This window comes from Hylaeus volcanicus, chromosome 2 (assembly GCF_026283585.1).
Source record: "Hylaeus volcanicus isolate JK05 chromosome 2, UHH_iyHylVolc1.0_haploid, whole genome shotgun sequence".
Classification (NCBI taxonomy): Eukaryota; Metazoa; Arthropoda; class Insecta; order Hymenoptera; family Colletidae; genus Hylaeus; species Hylaeus volcanicus.
In genome coordinates, this window is record NC_071977.1 from 28,987,479 (window position 1) to 29,004,997 (window position 17,519).

Below are 17,519 nucleotides of genomic sequence, written 5' to 3' on the forward strand. Positions count from 1 at the left end.
CTACAACATATTTAAAAATCATCGAAATCGATGTACTTGTTCTCTATGATTACCAAAATGAGTGCAAGAATCGCTGATATTTCAGAAAGTGTTCCTATTCGAATATACGTCGTTGTTCGAGCAACCGACGTTTAGTTGGAAGACTTTATCTCCCCGCCAGATACGTTTTGTTTCTTTTGGAAACGTTTTCCGGTAAACAGGGCAAGATAGCGCGCCATTGTTAACCCATTGTCCGTTTAAGGAGCGGTAGCGCTTCGATCGGGAAAAAGTTATGGCGATATTGCGACGGCTGTGAGAATACGTTGCTTCTTCGCGATAATGCGAGCGACGGCAACTTTGTTATGGTGAATCATGGCTCTAGCTGATGCCCGACCTTTGTTACCACCGCAGACAAATACCGTTGTGACGTGTACCGACTACTATGCACGCTATCCTGACACAATGTCGTAATCTATTCGTCATAGAAACGTATAAGGTCACGCTGGACCTTTCGCGTAACCTCAGTCGTTCTGCAATTTACCGTTTCTCGAACATAGAAGATACTGATTAGTTTAACTACGACAGCTAAAAAGATTTGCTTCTCGAGCGCAAACTTTGTTCGAATCGGGGATGAGCTAAATTCTTATCATAAAAGTGGATAAACTTGGCGGGGACAAGGTAGAAAGCGTGCCTTCCGTGTATGAAAAATTATTTTAACCGAGTCATTCTTCTCAGCTGCCAACGATAATCGATCTAAGATTTTTCCATTCTTATTTCACCTTATCGCAAAGATAATACTGCCGTTCGAAGCGAAACCACAAATTACACGCTATCGATTACGAACAAGTATTACAAAGTTCGAACAAGAGTGCATTCGTAAACATGACTAAACTTTAAACTAGATCAAAATTGTGTATTTTAGATTCTGTCTATCGTTATGTATCAAGATCACGCAAAGAACGTAACTTATTCGATCGTAGAGGTCAAACTAGGCACGCGCGAGCTGAAAAGCTTTTCTGAAAGGACGTTCAGAGCAGGTAACTTTTAATTACCCGTCACATTGAAAATTCCTGTAAAGTCTATGTACTACTAGTACTATGTACTACTAGTTGCGCAGAAACGTGTAAGTAGAAGGATTCAGCCAGTAGACTTAATGTCATCTACCGGTGAGTCGAACTCCCACTCCTTTGAGCCGCACTGAATCACCCAAGGATCTTGATGCATGCTAACATTCTGTGTTATTTGTGTAACATTGTCGCATAGGTGTCTTTTCGTGAGGGAATGTCTTTCAGGCACCACCAACATGTAGAATCTACACCGTAGATAATAATCAGGCTGTTGTTAGGCGTCGGAAAGAATGTCCTTTGATGTTCGCGTGAAAAGCACGTATGTTTAGCTTTTGATATTATTTAACGTCGCGATGCGAAACTCTGGGAATACGAGACTCGGAAAAAAAATCGCCGACACGGTTCTCGAGGTGGAACAAAGAACTGGGTTTTGCCTTCGTTTAAACGAAATTCAAATCTAGATTGGCAGGTTTACAACGTTGTAACTTTATTCCCAGGTTTAATTTAATCGTCGTCGCGTTAGGCCGCTCTATGTTTATCTCGTTGAAAAGAAATCTGGTTCGCTTTCCAAGAAAACCATAATAGATCATTGTGATGCGGTTATCGTGGAAACTCGAGAGGAAAAATACCAGGGAATTATAAACGTTGTCGTTTCGTATCGTTCGACCGGTTGCTCGGTTCTCGGTGTTTACGATTCCATTATACCTCGTCTTTGGTGATCCGTGGATATTACTTTGATTTTCATTTTTTAACACGTTGATCGCCACGTCACCCATACATGGGTGACAGTGCTTTTCACTGAAAAACGATAACTATCAATTCTGAAAGTTGAGTGTCATAGAAAATGAATTTAAATGAAATACTCGAACTTTGACGAAGCTACAAAACTAAATACCAAAATAACTGTTTCATTACGCAGTTTCGAAAAGTCTGTAAACGAAATTAAATCGCAATTTTAAATCGCTAGAAATTTTCAAGAGTATTAGTCTGGCAGCGAACGTGTTAATTTAAGTTATCGTACTTTCGGGTCTACGTACCACGAATCACCGAAAACTTCGTACACGGCACCCGACCCACGTTTACGATTCAATCATATTCGGTGCACACCTGTTTTTTTAGACACTATATGACCGTGTAATTGACGCATGTGTATCGTTGGCAATGCTCGTGGCCACGTATCCACTATCCCACCCAATGACGTAAGAGAACCCAGGACCTCTTTATTGACTGGCTGACGTAAACACGCGTAAACACGCGCAAATTTGCTCGTGGTTGAAACTCGTTTCTTCTCTGTTGGTATGCAAAAATAACTACAATGATTCGTACACAATTTAACAATTTAGTTTCGATATGTTGTACATTGTAGCCTTATATACAGTGGGTGGACATTTACAGGAAATTTGAAAAGAAATTACAAAATTACAGAATGCAAACAATATGCAAGAATATAAAAAAGATTGAAAGTAACGTTCATGTTGTAATATTTGCAGAATAAACGTTCGCGAGGATTTTATTTTGCATAAAGATCCGCGGTCTAGTCAGAAGAATCGTACAAATACTTATTGCTTCTGTACTTTTACCCACTTTTCGCTTTTTTTTTTTGTCAATTTCATAAATTTTATTAACTAGTAAATGTTGTTTGGACTGCATCTATCTTAGAGACTTCCGAGAATACGTAAAATATCATTGTTTACAAGAAAAGAAGTTAAGAAACTACAATTTCACAGAAAAGTTTTTTGGTACATATAAAAAAAAACTGTACATATATGAAACAACAACAACACTCTTTTCAAAGTGTTTACATACTTGGTCGACTCGAGCAGTACGGAAGTAACGCGATTTTAAGTTAGCTTGGGCGAAGAGAAAGTCGAGAGCAACGCGTGTAGAAGATGAAATTAGTCGTCGATACGAGGAAAACTTATTTACGATTTAGATTCTCGTAACGCGAAATATTGCGTCTGCGGACTGTTTCTCTATTTACTTGACTCATTGGACGGGAATATCGGATTTCGTACGGCGCTTGTTCTTCTCGTTTACAGGCGGTAACCAAAACAAGGTCAAAAAGCGGACGTTCGATGTAGAAAGAAAACGTTTAAGAGTTGAATTGTATTAAAATCGAGAAGAAAGTGTCGGTAGAACGAGTGCATTGTTTCGAAAGGAAAGAAATGACGAGGTTCAGAGAATGAACCCTTCGAGCTCGATGCATTTTTCTGTAAAATCAAATCCGGTCCATTTTTATAATAAATTTCTGTAAAATCGGAAACTCTACTTCGAAAAGAAACATTTACGAACATTCACGACTCGATGTATTATTATTTCAATTAATAATTAACAGTATTCTGATATAAGTAAAATTGAAATTACGTTCGAAGTAAGTTACGTTTAGTACGTTAAAAAAAAAAAAAACACTTTTGAATTACATATGTCGCCCTAGAGGCGCCACTCGAGCACAAAGGGTTAATTCCACGCGTCGTATCGACAGGGTCATCTCTTCAAATGGCAAAAATAGAGGTTCGCAGGGCTGGTAATAACGCGAGCACCGCGAGTATAAGTACGAGTTAACAAGCCCGGCTACGAGAATCTTTTTTTCCCGCAGAACCGTTGAATCATGTCCCCTGGACAGAGTCACGTTTTCGTTAGAGTTACTTAGGCTCGCGTGTTCCTCGTTAGGGAATGGCGTTCCCCATTTCTCGAATAATTTCATCTGTTCGTCGAGTTTATCGGTGCGGAAAAATTGCAACGTATTCCCATTGGAAAGTCGCGTCGCGATTGGCTCCGCCCTCTCTCGCATCGAACCGATGAGTTTATCAGAAGGTGCAGTGACCGGCATTTAAGTGACCCGTATTTGAAATTCGTTTATCTCGAAAGTTCTCGAGCTCGCGAGCAAGTAAACAATAAGGAAATTTATAAAGGAAAAGCGGGAAATTTGTAATCTTCCCTCGATCGCACGTTCGAAACCGATTGCTGCGTTTCGGTGCGACAAAATGGCCAGTAAATATTTCTGTTCGACCTAGAATTATAAATACGCGAATGTAAAGGCACGCGGAATTAATTTCCACGCTCGGTAGTTTCTTTTGTATCGACTTAAGCGGATGGAGGATGTATCCGAATTTTTCTGGATCCGTCGCGCGTAGAATTTAGCGAATCGACAACAAACTCGAACGGTAGGTGGGAAACGTTTCGACCTTTGGCATCGTTAGGGTAAAGGAACGTGTTAGCGAGCATTGGCTCTCTTATATCTCTCCATACCGCATGTACGTGCAATTTCAACTTGCCAAATTGCGTCCTAGATCACGGGCGTCCCAATTCCCGCGTCCTCCATCGCGCCATGTATTTCTGCATAGAAATGTTCGAAAATGTTCGTGCTCTGAGAAAAGTTCAATTCGTGTTTCACACGGGACCAGAGTTCTCGACGTCGAACACGTTTGGGGAGGTGTTCGGTCTCGGGTAGGCTCATCTTTCAACGTGCGTGTATTATCGAACTTTGATACAGATTTTTAATTTATCATTAATAAACTGTAGATAAATCATATTAGGATTAAATTCAGACAAATATTAGGTTGTCCCAAAAGTTTCTTTCGCTTTATTAATAAGTAATACGTGCACAATATTTTATATTTTATGTTACATTACTGAATCGTGCACGATTCATTTTGCTCCATTACTGTTACAACATGAATATCTATGAAATTAGATTGTCCATTTATATAAACACGTCCACATCAAATAATTGAGTGCAACTCGCGATAGAAACTTTCGGGACAACCTTTTGCCATTCAGTGTGCAAATATTCAATACTAAATGGTTAAAAATCAATGAGTTGACGAATGATAAAGAAGTATTGAGATTCACAGAAACGGCATTACTTTTCGGTTCACCTAATACTAACTTGTCTGGCGACGAACAAAGAAAACGAAGTTAATGAAGTGTTTATATTTAGTTTCGATTCATTTGTAAATTTTGTTCGATAATCGACGTTTTCGGTACAATGAAATCGTTAAAAGTGTTCCGCATAAAAAAAATGTCAAGCGTTCTCGTTATGAAAAATTCTTCTCGATAGAATGACAGGAAGTCCGCGACTGCTTGAATTACGAATGAGCTGCAAGCTTTCAACCCCTTTTCCGTGCGTCTATATAGAACACATGATTCGATATATACATAGTTCCGATGCTTAGGGTCATATGGCACGTGTTCGTCGGTATCGATCCCTTTTCCATCCTACTTTACGTTCTAATACTAACTCCTAAACGGAGAGCGTCCCGATTCCGCTCTTTGACTGTCTTCATTCATTTGCATTCCCTTGACGCGAAATTACAGACTCGACGACTGTCGAGTTTATGCACGAGACTGATTCCTACGCGCGAGAAAAATTACGACGGGAAACCTGTAGTATTAGAGATTTAACGCATTCGAAGCCGATTACTCATCCTATGGGTCATGCGATCTTCCACTTAGTCGATGACCCAGCGTATGAGTCGCGCAGTATCTTATTCCCATCGCTTTTTGCCATGGCGGTTGATACTTTGGTATCTATTAGGTCTACCGGAAAGTTCTGTCCGTTCGGGTTACAAGTTTCAACAAGTATGCGAATATTCATTAAAAATGGCATATACAAATCGCAACCACGCTGGCAAGAGTGTAATAAACAATCATGGAAATCGTATTACTCGATAAAGTTTATTCAAGGTATGATAAATTTATTATTTTGTTTTGTTCTAAAAATGGACAAAACTTTCCGGTAGACCTAATATTAACGAGATACTATTCTGCGAAAACGATTCGAATGGATATAAAATAAATATTGTACAACGTCGATATTGTCAAAGCAAAGAAAAAAAGAAGAAATAATCGCTATCGGTCGGTAAAACAGTATAGCCGATTGATCCAACACGTGGGTCATCCGGTGTTCCACTCGCACGCCTAATTGACCCACTATGTGGGTCAGGCGATACCTGACGTTCTAATACGTTTGCTCGACATATGGGCCATCGATATTCCTACTCGTTTGGCCGATCGACCAAAAATTTGGCTCGCGTTAATAATCCCATCCAGTTTACACCGATGACCCTGCATGTGGGTCAGAACCGAACGTCGCGAACGTCGTCGGTTACCGACGGACAAGTCCCGCGGTAATGCACCCGTTCGCGAATGTATTAAACAACAGATATCGACTGGCATTTGTGCGGTGGATTTAGACGACGAACTCGGGTCTAAAAATGGATCGTCGGTATCGGAACAAGCCCCTCTTCAGCTTTTATCCTCTTTCCGTAACGAAATCGCGCGTATTACGTAAATATTTGAACTCCAAACAAACATCGATCTTCGTGTATCTTCGCTAACCGTGTATTCTTAAATTGCTGGCCGACAGGAGGGTCGGTGGGGCGCGGGAGGCGGGCGGGCGGGCGGGGGTGGGGGGGGGTTAGTAAGAGGGCGCATAGAAGCCAGAGGAGGCACAGCACTTTATAGGTCAGCGTGTTCTACGTGATTATCAGTCCCTTTCTTCCCCCGACTTGCGTGCATTAGAATTTCATCTGGTCGAGTTGGTGTCGACGAGGACGACGGGGGGTTGTAAAAGGATAAAATCGCTAAAAATAAATAGAATCGAGTGTGTTCTCGGCGCTGGTACCGGATTAACGCGAGGCACCACCTCGCCTGTGGTGCCACCGTGGGGTTTCGTGATTGACTTTTTGGCCCCGTCGGTGTTCCACGAAAGCCTAATCCGCGAGTCTGGTAGAAGCTTCTATTTCTACCGAGACGAACGATTCGTCCCGCTGTAGAACGACTCGGAAAATTATCGGCACACTTTTTCATGGTTTTAGTGGATTTTCAGGCGTCATCTCGTGGAATTCCATTGCTCGGAGTTCCATTCTACCCGTGCGAAACACGTTCTGAGGTTTGATGGGTGCTAGGTGCCGTTTCTTTTAAGGGGGTATCCTGAATTAGGAGGTCTAAAAAAAAGCAATCGATATTTATATGGTGTATAGGACACACTACCGAGTAAAAAAGCTTTAGTAAACACAGATCCAAAGGTCGACCGTTTCTGAGATGTAAACATTTTTGTTTGCTAGTGTCATGATTGACTTACTCCCTTCCATCGCATGCGATGTCTAGTGCTGACGATTTCAAGTGCCGACAATTTCGTTAATTTCATTTCTTCAATTTCGTGTACAGAAATGAACGGTGGACACGTGGAAAATCTTCTAAAAATATCGAAAATCCAGTAGCAAGTCAATCATGATACTAGGAAACAAAAATGTTTGTATCTCAGAAACGATTGACCTTTGGACCTATGTTTACTAAAGCTTTTTTACTCGGTACAGTGTACCCTATACACCATATAAATATTGAACGCTTTTTGAACACCCTGTGTGTGTATAAAGAGGTACCTCGATTTTTGCATGCGAGCCTCGATAATTGCATGGTGTCGACAAGTAGAGGGGTTGATCGCTAAGCAACAAGTAATTATAGAGACGCCTGGAGAGGATAATTGATAGGGATATGCTGGGATCAGTATTGGGCAAAATGTAATTGTATCGACGATCGATCGTGAATTACCTATGGGAAGGAGACTATGCAGGAGAATATATACTGTGCGTGTATTCACATGTGCATGTCTTCGTCAGATTGGTGTCAGACACAAAGTTTTTGTTCACGTACACATATAGGGTGTCCCAAAACTCGCGTAGGAGCCGGAAATGGGGGGGTAGCTGAGACGATTCTGAACAACAATTTCCTTTGGAAAAATGTCGGTGGAGGCTTCGTTTTTGAATTATTGACGAAAAACCATCGGCCAATCACAGCGCCCAGTTAGCTCGCGCTCAGCCGCGAGAGCATAAGCTCGAGTCAGGATTGGCTGGTTGCGCCAGCTCGCTGCGTAGCCAGCTGAGCGCGCGTTAATCCGGCGTTGTGATTGGTCGGGGTTTTTCTTTAATAATTCAAAAACGAAGACCCCACCGAAATTTTTGCAAAGGAAATTGTTGTTCAGAATCGTCTCAGCTCCCCCCCCCCTCCCCCATTTCCGGCTCCTACGCGAGTTTTGGGACACCCTGTATACACCATTTACAAAACATGTATAATATATACATGTCGATTTACAAAACATGTATAACATATACGTCACGACGCATCGAGCCTGAACATACATACACGTAGGCCCCATTACGTATTCGGCTATTCATGAATTGTGACCTTACAGCGATCTTGTATCCGATAACAACAGAAAATACGAAAGTCACGTCAACACGAGATTCGGAGTGAAACGATATTTCTGAAAATGTGCCGCTATAATTTTCAGCTCGTTAGATCGCCTTGGCAGTATTGCCCGATGGCAATCAGACCTTGCACGTATCTGTACTATCTTGATAAACACGATTACGTACATTCGTAAATCACCGTCTGTCGTCGCTGACACCTAGAGACTCGAAGAAAGTAAGTTTGCTGTTTTATTTTATATTCCGTAGTTCAAGGTCAGCTTAAGGTCACGCTCTATGCATGGCTGAATGTACGCTCATGTCTGCTGCAAGATGCAAGAGAAACGAATACATAAATGTTTCGAGGATAATCGTACGAAAACGGGAATTCAGATAATAAAAATCGTGGAAAAAGGTACATGAAATCTGTTAAATAGTCCCGAAAGCAGGCAACATTAACACGTGGTGTTTTTCTTTAGCTTCAGCATTCAAGTGTAGCAGTTAGAAGGTTATGTTTGACGATATTTTTTTTAGTATTATAATTTTTCTCGCGTGAAACGAGACTCTTAGAAATAAATCTAATCGATATTTTGCTTTGTTCGAATTGCGCGGTTAAGTCGAAGGGCTAACATGGCTGGCTTCAATTAGGCGGTAATCAGCACAGATATCTATGCCTAGATTGCTGACGAAGTTTCGGTACGTGGCCTTCAAGAACATGTGGGTGTGGAATGTATTCGTACACCGATCAATTTCCATAAGAACTATGTACAATTGTAGTTTATTAACTTATTTTTTTATAAACAATGACATTCTACATATACTCGGAAATCTCTAGAATGGATAGAGTACAAACAAAAAATAGCTATTTATGTAAGTTACGAAATTAAAAAAAAAAAAAACAATTAATTGATCGAAATGTTGAAGCAATAAGTATTCGCACAACTGTTTAATTTTTAAAACTTGGTTAAAAAAAAGAGAAACTTATATTAATTTATAAGTATATAATACTTCCTTCGTGGGATCTCCTTTTGATTACATAATTATTGTGGAATTTATAATTTTATATAATTACTCTTCTAAGCGTTAAATTAACTAAATTATTAGTTATTCGAAGTGGGATCTTTTTCCATTCCTCTATTAGAGCCATTTTTAACCGACTTCGAAAAAGGAGGAGGTTACTCAATTCGACATGTATATTTTTTTTTCTCTTTTTTTTTTCAAGTACTTTCCTGGAAATTTGATGTTTTCTAATTCGTACGGAGCAATAAACAAACGTGTTTACGTTACAAACTCTACTATAAATGGTTCGTCATAAGAATTGTCCAAATATTTATTGCTTCTATACTTTTACCCACTTTTCGCTTTTTTTTTTTTTTTTTTTTGTCAATTTCATAAATTTTATTAACTAGTAAATGTTGTTTGGACTACATCTATCTTAGAGACTTCCGAGAATATGTAAAATATAATTGATTCTAAAAAAAGAAGTTAAGAAACTACAATTTCACACAAAAGTTTTTTTTGGGAAATTCATCGGTGTACGAATACATTCTACACCCACCGTAGTTATCTATATTCAGCTATATTGTACAGATATCTGCGAGCAGTGCATAGATATTTGTGGTAATTAGCGCACGTAGGGACTTTCGTTCCTGCAGGGGCAATGGGGCACTCGAGCTCCCAACTGTACGTTCGCGTGGCACGCGGGAAAACAGATCACCCTCGTGAATACCAGATGGCCACGGTATCCGAACCCAATCTCCGTCGTATGCCTCTTGACGTGTGCTCGTATGTTCTTCCCGATAAAGTCACCTACACGGGGGCGTCTGTCGTGCACGAGGGCCAACCTTGGACGATCGAGTGCGGCGGGCTGAAGCCGGACGATAGTATCAGATGGACCAGAAACGGACAATCGCTCGAACCGGAGCTGGCCAGTGGTCAGTTGGTCGTCAACTCGTCGATGGGCACCGGGACCACGTTGCTCAGGGCGGCGCACGCCACCGCCAGCCACGACGGGGACTACAAGTGCACCCCGGACACCAGCGAAGTCTTTCATCTCTCGATATATTTCGGTTCGTATGCCGTGTTTATTCGGCCTTTATCCGCCGTCGAATCGTTTCACGAGTCACGAATTTACTCTTTAACGTCGCTTTGTCTTATCGATTTTCCCCGCGCTTTCGTAGGAGCAGTTGCAACTGTGTAACAAATATATGGGACATTTTTTCCAGGATCAAGTCTACATACCTGTACGAATCGAAAAGTCCTTAACCATTTTGCAATCTGAGGCTTCGTTGGTGAGATACAAGCGATCGAAATTTACAGTCGCGGTCGCACACAAATGTCCCACATATTTGTTAACACCCTGTATACACGATGCGTTATACAAGTTTTAAGATCGGGTCTGTAATAAGAAATGGAGACAAGAAATTAATACCTGTTTCAGTTTTTTCAATGCACTTTTTGCAGCGATCTTATTACGATGTAAATCACTTTGTGGAACGGCCTGCGAAACACGTGACGAAAAATCGACGAACGATAAGGAAGGTGTGACTGGGTCCATTGTCGTGTAACAACGAGTTTTAGTAAAATAGAACGTCTGTATACTGAAACGTCCACAGTATTCACCTGATTTAGCACCCGGTGACTACTCCTTATTCCCAAAACTTAAAATGAAGTTGAAAGGGTGTTATTTCGTGGATATTTCGACGACGCAAGGAAGCTTCGACGTGTGCTTTGCAAGCCATTCCACAAAGTAATTAAATACTTAAATTATTAAGTACAGCGTTCGATTTATTAATAAATCGCTGTAAAAAGTGCACTCCCATTTCGAATAAAAAGCCCAAAACAGGTATTAATCTCTTGTTTCCATTTCTTTTTAAAGACCCAGTCTTAAAACTTGTTTGCCACACTGTGTATGCATATGTATAGGATGTAACGTAAAGTTACAGAAAGATCTAGGAAAATGCTTTCGATAGGACCTGTTTTTTATGGACACTCGTGAAACGACTCGATGTTTAGCTTGCTTGCTCTACTTGCTGCATGTTTGGCGATGCTTGTGTATCCCGCATAACGATGTTTCTTTATGTAGATGCAGTTGCTTGCATAATGCTTTGTCGCATGACGAGGCTTTACACTAGAATATTTAAATACTGTGTTGGCATTGGAAAGCGGGACCGCGCAAAGCGTGAACGCTACCCCGATGACCTCAACAGTACCAAACGCTACTTACACATTAAGATATATATTTTTTTATGTGAAAGTATAGGTATACGACACAAACTAGAATAAACTAAACAGGGTTACATAAAACATCCTGTATAAACACTCTCTGGTCTCCGACTTTTCAGTGATTATAAAATTGTCAACATTTTTGTAAGCTCTGAAAGTATTCTCTATATATTTGTATCTCAAAGGCAAACTATGTCAAGTTCTACCTAATTAATATCATATTTTTCACTGCCATTTGAATTTTCAAAAAAAAAAGGAAACTGACTGATTGTTTGCTTTTAAGATACAGATGCAGCCTTGCTTCGTTCTAAAAGTGCTTAAACTATCTTCAACTTCCGCAGAAGTTTCGGGTGCCTTCGTTTACCCTGTATTCCTCGTCGTTTCAATTCTATCTGCAAATTACTCGAGTTGATCGAGAACCCTACAAGCGACGACCATCCTCGTTCGCCATTGATTTTCCCATCTTTCATCATTCCACGCAACTACAACTCGTTCATTAGTCCGTAACGACGTGGCTTAAAAATAGTCTCCTGGTACTGGGATATTTGTCGTTGCATCAGACCGATTGCTTTCTCTATTGCTTTATGTCTACTTGTCCTTGTCTACTTGAATCTCTCCAAGAAATTTTTTATCGGCGAATAAAAATATTTAACATTTTGAGCTGAGGCGTTTCTACAAAATAATAATTTTATGTATATAACTAATTTCAGCTAATTCTAAGGGTACATATGCTCGCTATCGGTTCAATGAAACAACGGGATCCAATGATTATGCGGTCAGCATGATATTTCCTGTTGCTCTAAACAATTTAGTAGCTTTCATAATTTTCCAGCTGCAATGGTTATGTAGTTACATGGACGTAAATGGTAATTAATTGGAATGGTACTGCGTATCGACTGTACCTTTTAAATGGAACAACGACTCGGAACGTTTCTCGTAGTGCCTGCGATCGCGTGAAACTGTCCCTTTTCAATCACGTTAATAGATTCATTCATTTATTTCGTTCGAGATGATGAAACGTTAATTCGAAATTTTGCTATATGTGCTTGTTCGAGACTGAAAAGTTTGTCTTTTTATCGTATTCACAAGCTCAGCGATGTTTATAATTTTTCGAGAAGCGTAGAAACGTTCCTTCGTGCGATGTAATCGGTGATTGCAGTGGTCGACTTGTTGTTCGTATCAGAACTCCTATTTGCTCGTGGTTGTTGTTATCAGCAAGAAACGTGTGTCTCCGCAACTAGGTGAGAACTAAAGCTTTAGAAAGTCGCGAGAAGAAGTGATTTAGAGTTAAGCGATTTAGCAATGTATAATGTTTTCACAATTTATACAAAATGATGTTGGTTTATGCTTGTAATTAGAACAAATTATGTGTCTTGTTTAATCAAGCGTTTTATTATGCCTGCGAAACGTTTTCGAGATTGTACTCGTATGCATTCTATGGAAATAAAATCTACATCAATTTACATATATTTGTAGTGTCGCCACACTATAGATATACAACTTTTTTATCCGAGACGAGTCGAAAATGTTGTTTCACCAGGTAAATGAAAGGCTCGCTTCGACCAAAAGACGTGTAATTTATGTAGACGTTCTATTATAGTTTAAAGGTCGTTAGAAGGACAAATATATCATTGGGTTAGTTTCTGCTTAATGGAATTTCTAAGTAAGTAGTTGTAGAGTTGTTGCTCGAATTAGCTAGTTCAGTAATTAAGCAAAAGAGAAGATTTTTAGCCATGTAAATACTATTTTTAAGAACAATTTTACAGTTGGAAGTTGTTTTCTTTGAATGCAATACCGATTACTTTGTTAAAGAGATTTTTCATTTCTTTGTCAAGATACAACCTGTAACTAAGCCTACGCTATAAATTACGAATCGTTCTTAGTTTATAAAAAGCAATTCGAAATATATACGCGGAGTACAAGCGTATCTTGGTGTTTGCATTTTATCCACGAAGATGATAAATCGATTTCTGTATTGCTGTTGTTACGCGTCCAGAAGATAACAGTTCTCTATACTTCTGTGATAAGAACGTAACTGAAGCTACCACGGAATCTTGAAACGTAAACGCTTCATAAATATCGAAGTGTTTGTTACGTAATCGCAGATAAGCGTTTTCGATAAACAAAAAAAAAAAAAGGAAAAATTAACGAATGCAACGACTACACTGATTTTATGCAAACTTTGGTATTTTATGCGAGTAGATATCTGTAGTCTAGCTCAGATTAAGAATAATCATGAAAATTAAATACCATCTGGGTGTTTAATAAACGCTTATCGATACTTTAGGAGATTACACTCTGTGTAGTCTTCTAGTATTTTCCGTATCACCAAAGTGTCCAAGGCCCTCGAAATACCAATTGAAACCTTAAACAACAGCTACTGTATTCAGGGGCTTTCGTACGATATTTCCTGCTACGTCAAAGAGTCGGCAAATAACCGTTGATAACCTAACGCGATTCATCCTTTGTGACACAGATGTCAAGATTAGAGTACTCACGTCAAAGGACACGCCTTTGGTGATGGAGTGCGCCAACAGGACCTCTGGAGCAAAGGTGAATTGGTTCAAAGATGACGTTCTCATAAATACAGCATTATCTGCCAAGGATGACCTCATGAAGGTGGACAACGACACGGGCACCCTGGAGCTTTTGGACGTCGACGACGACTTGTTCGGGAATTACACCTGCAAAGGACACAATTCCACTACGGAGTACAGGGTCGTGCGTGAGTATTCGTTTCCGATAATTTTGTCTAAAACGAGAACTCCTCCCCGAGGGGTCTGCCTAGTTCAGAAGTAAACTAAGCAGACGTTACAAAGGGTGATCGCTGTAATAACGCGAGAAGAGTCGTGAGCTGTAGGTGCCATTGAACTTTTTGTGATTGCAGCGAGACCCACGGCACACATGGTCGATTCTATCAACGTGGTAGAAGGTGAAAAGCTGACCTTGGTGTGCCAAGGCAAGCAGAGTCCTGGTATCAAAGTATCATGGACATTCGGCGATCAGAACTACACCCGCAGCAAAGGTCGCGTCAAGATTGGCCGTGACCCGGAGAAGGGCATCTACGGCACCGTCCTAACCGTCGAGAACATCGAGATGAACGACCGCGGCGACGTCTATTGCAGGGTATCGTACAACTGGTCTGACTTCAACGAGGATCACACCGCACAGGCCAAAACATTCCTTAGGATCAAAGACAAGTTCGCTGCCCTCTGGCCCTTCCTAGGCATTTGCGCGGAGGTAGTCGTTCTATGCGCGATCATCCTAGTTTACGAGAAGAAACGAAACAAGGCTGAACTCGAGGAATCGGACACCGATCAGAGTCCTGACACGTACGTATCTCTTCCGCATTCAACTATTCTCCCGTCTATCATTCCTGATATCCTCTGTGTGTGTTTCGCTGTTTTAATTACCAAAACGTCTGTACTACTGTTCCACGTAGAGATGGATGCGGAAATATAAGAGATAACAGATTGGAATATTACATTCCACTTCGGGGACCTCTTCCCCCATCCGAACTACCAGTCGATCCTCCTGTAACACCACCGACTCCAGAGTTCCCTGGCCACAGAACCATCCAGTTACGTTCCTTGTCCAAAGAACACCGTCGGTCCTCTGCTCCGGCACGATTCAATTACTCCTGCTATTTCTTTAAGACGTTCCCCTTGAAGACCTGTCATCGTTTTCAGTTCTATTGGAGTTTCTACAAAAGACAGCATCGAGACCTTAAAGCAAGCGGAACGCTAGTTTGATACTCGCACCAAGTACCACGATTCGCATTGTATATAAACTTTTTCGGTGAAATCGAACGCGTATAAAATTTCGTATCGCTACCGTTTAAAAGCGTAAATCGAACGTCCTTCGGATCTGGCGTGCAACGCTATCGCCGGTTATCGATTCGTCGCGTCCTCGATTGCGTGACTCATCCTCGTAACTCGCGACGTTTATCAAGCCGCGCCATGGTGATCCCTGTCTGATCATTTTAATTTTGTTCCGCAGCAAGCCAACGCCCAACAAGGATTCCGACGTCAGGCAGAGAAAGTGAAACGTTGAAGAATAAGCGGCGAACGAATGAGAGCGATGCAGGACGGCAGAACGGATATACGGAATGATCGTGGCGACGTCTTGCCCGGAGTGACAATAGATGAGAGCTGTACAGAGAGGGGAGATGTATAGAGGCAGAGAATACCGGGGTAAAAAGTTCCGAAACGAGAAAGACACACATCGTTCGAGGAAACGAAATAAAGAGAAATAATAGAAGAAAACGGTAAACCGTTCAGACAGTGGACAGAGAGATATAATAATAATAAAGCTCGGCCGACGAGCAAGGTCGCGTTCGAGTGCGTTACCCTGCGCGACGCGACAGGGCTCTCGTCTGCGCGCAAGTACGCGGACGGAGCACGCGCGTGGGGGGGGGGGGGGGGGATATTACAATTTACTAACAAATTAAATTAAGCCTTACTATCGTGTTCACTCCATTTATCAAATGTTCGCCTGTCCGTACTCTCTCGACTACACTGCTTCGATCGACGTCGGAGTTGGAGGGGGAGAAATTTTGTGCTGCTGATCTTGCGTGGTTGGTACGTGTGGATGACAAGAGTGCGCGATGGTAAATAAGAGGAATAAAGGACGGAGGGTACCGTGGAGAGAAATTGAACGAGCATAACGAATAAAGGGCGAAGAGGAAGGGTTGCGGTGTGAGTGTAAATGCGTAATGCCTGTGTGCCTGGTTGCATGCGCTTGAATGAAAGAATGCGATAGTGACGAAAAAAAAAAAAGAAGAAAATTTCGAGTTTTTGGAGCAGCATACCCGCCAAAAAAGCGACCTATGTACAATCGGAGGCGCGAAACTTGGCTCGACGTCATCGGAAGACTAACGCCATCGGCTGGGAGGCACGCCGCGCGGCGGTGCGCAAGCTAGACGCGCGAAGAGACTATTCGCCGTCGAATTCGTGAGTATATGTTAAACTTGACATCGTTATTCGACTAATTGGTTAGTAATGGAAACGTGTCCTTAGCTGTGCGCCTCGTGTAACATTCTACCGCGAGCGGTTTTTCGCGTATACGGTTTATAGACCACTAGCGGCTTGTTTCTCAACTGGCGGCGCTGGTATTCCCGTAACGCTCGAATAAGTTTTATACTTTCGATTGTACGCGAGCGAGTTGTAAATTCGTTTCTATTATGATAACCGCTTGTACGGCTAAATATATACACATAAAGATATACTATGTTCGAGGCGCATTTATTCTCGTAATCTTGAAGAAATTCGTTTTCTCGCTTTGGGCGGGTATGCTACCTTGATTTCAGAGCGTGTAGGCCCCCTGTTTCTCATTAATTCGCACGCGTGACAGATGAGAAAACAAATTTAACGGTAGGACCGAAAAATATGTGCTCGATAACTAGTTACGTAATAATAGGATCAAGAGGCAATGCGTGCTATAATTGGCTTCCGAACACACAACCACAGACTTTTCGGAAGTATTAAAAGCTTACCATGGTGGCGTCGCCTTATGATAATTATTATTAATTATTACTTACTATTATTATTATTATTATTATTATTATTATTATTACTACTATTGTTATTATGATTATTATTATGATTATTATTATTATTAATATTATGATCTTAAATATTCCATCGTTCATGGAGAGAGCGAGAGCGAGAGAGAGAGAGAAAGGAAACACACCGTCGGAAGTCATGTTTTTGCGCGCGACGCCGTTGTTAACGACGTTAAATGTAATTATTAATACTGTAATATTATTGCCATCGTTACTACTGCTGCTACTATCGTTATTATGATTATTACAAGTATTATCGTTAATTTTACCACTATTGTAATAATTTATAATCCGTACCAACGCGCGCGCGAACATCTTTAACGACAAGTGTTGTCGTAATTGTAAGTATTACAAGATTTCTACATCCATTAACGGCTAGCATTGAAATTTAGGGTGCTCGGTGCAAATTTCGTTGCGGGTGCTGTTTCGCTGCGTCCACTTCCACCGCTGTTTCTAGCATTGCCGTCACTATTATCGTTATCAGCACTGTTGTTG

At 41.0% G+C, this 17,519-nt stretch overlaps 1 protein-coding gene across 1 annotated transcript in view; it reads left to right on the forward strand.

Annotated features, from left to right (window-relative positions):
- The window catches only part of LOC128872085 (basigin), a 22,151-nt gene extending 4,859 nt beyond the window's left edge, over positions 1–17,292 (forward strand). The window contains exons 2-5 of the mRNA XM_054114420.1: positions 10,042–10,305; positions 13,938–14,186; positions 14,349–14,793; positions 15,461–17,292. Coding sequence (XP_053970395.1) covers positions 10,042–10,305; positions 13,938–14,186; positions 14,349–14,793; positions 15,461–15,506 — 1,004 coding nt within the window. The 3' untranslated portion in view covers positions 15,507–17,292. The remainder of the gene's footprint in view (positions 1–10,041; positions 10,306–13,937; positions 14,187–14,348; positions 14,794–15,460) is intronic.
- Positions 17,293–17,519: the final 227 nt, after the last annotated feature.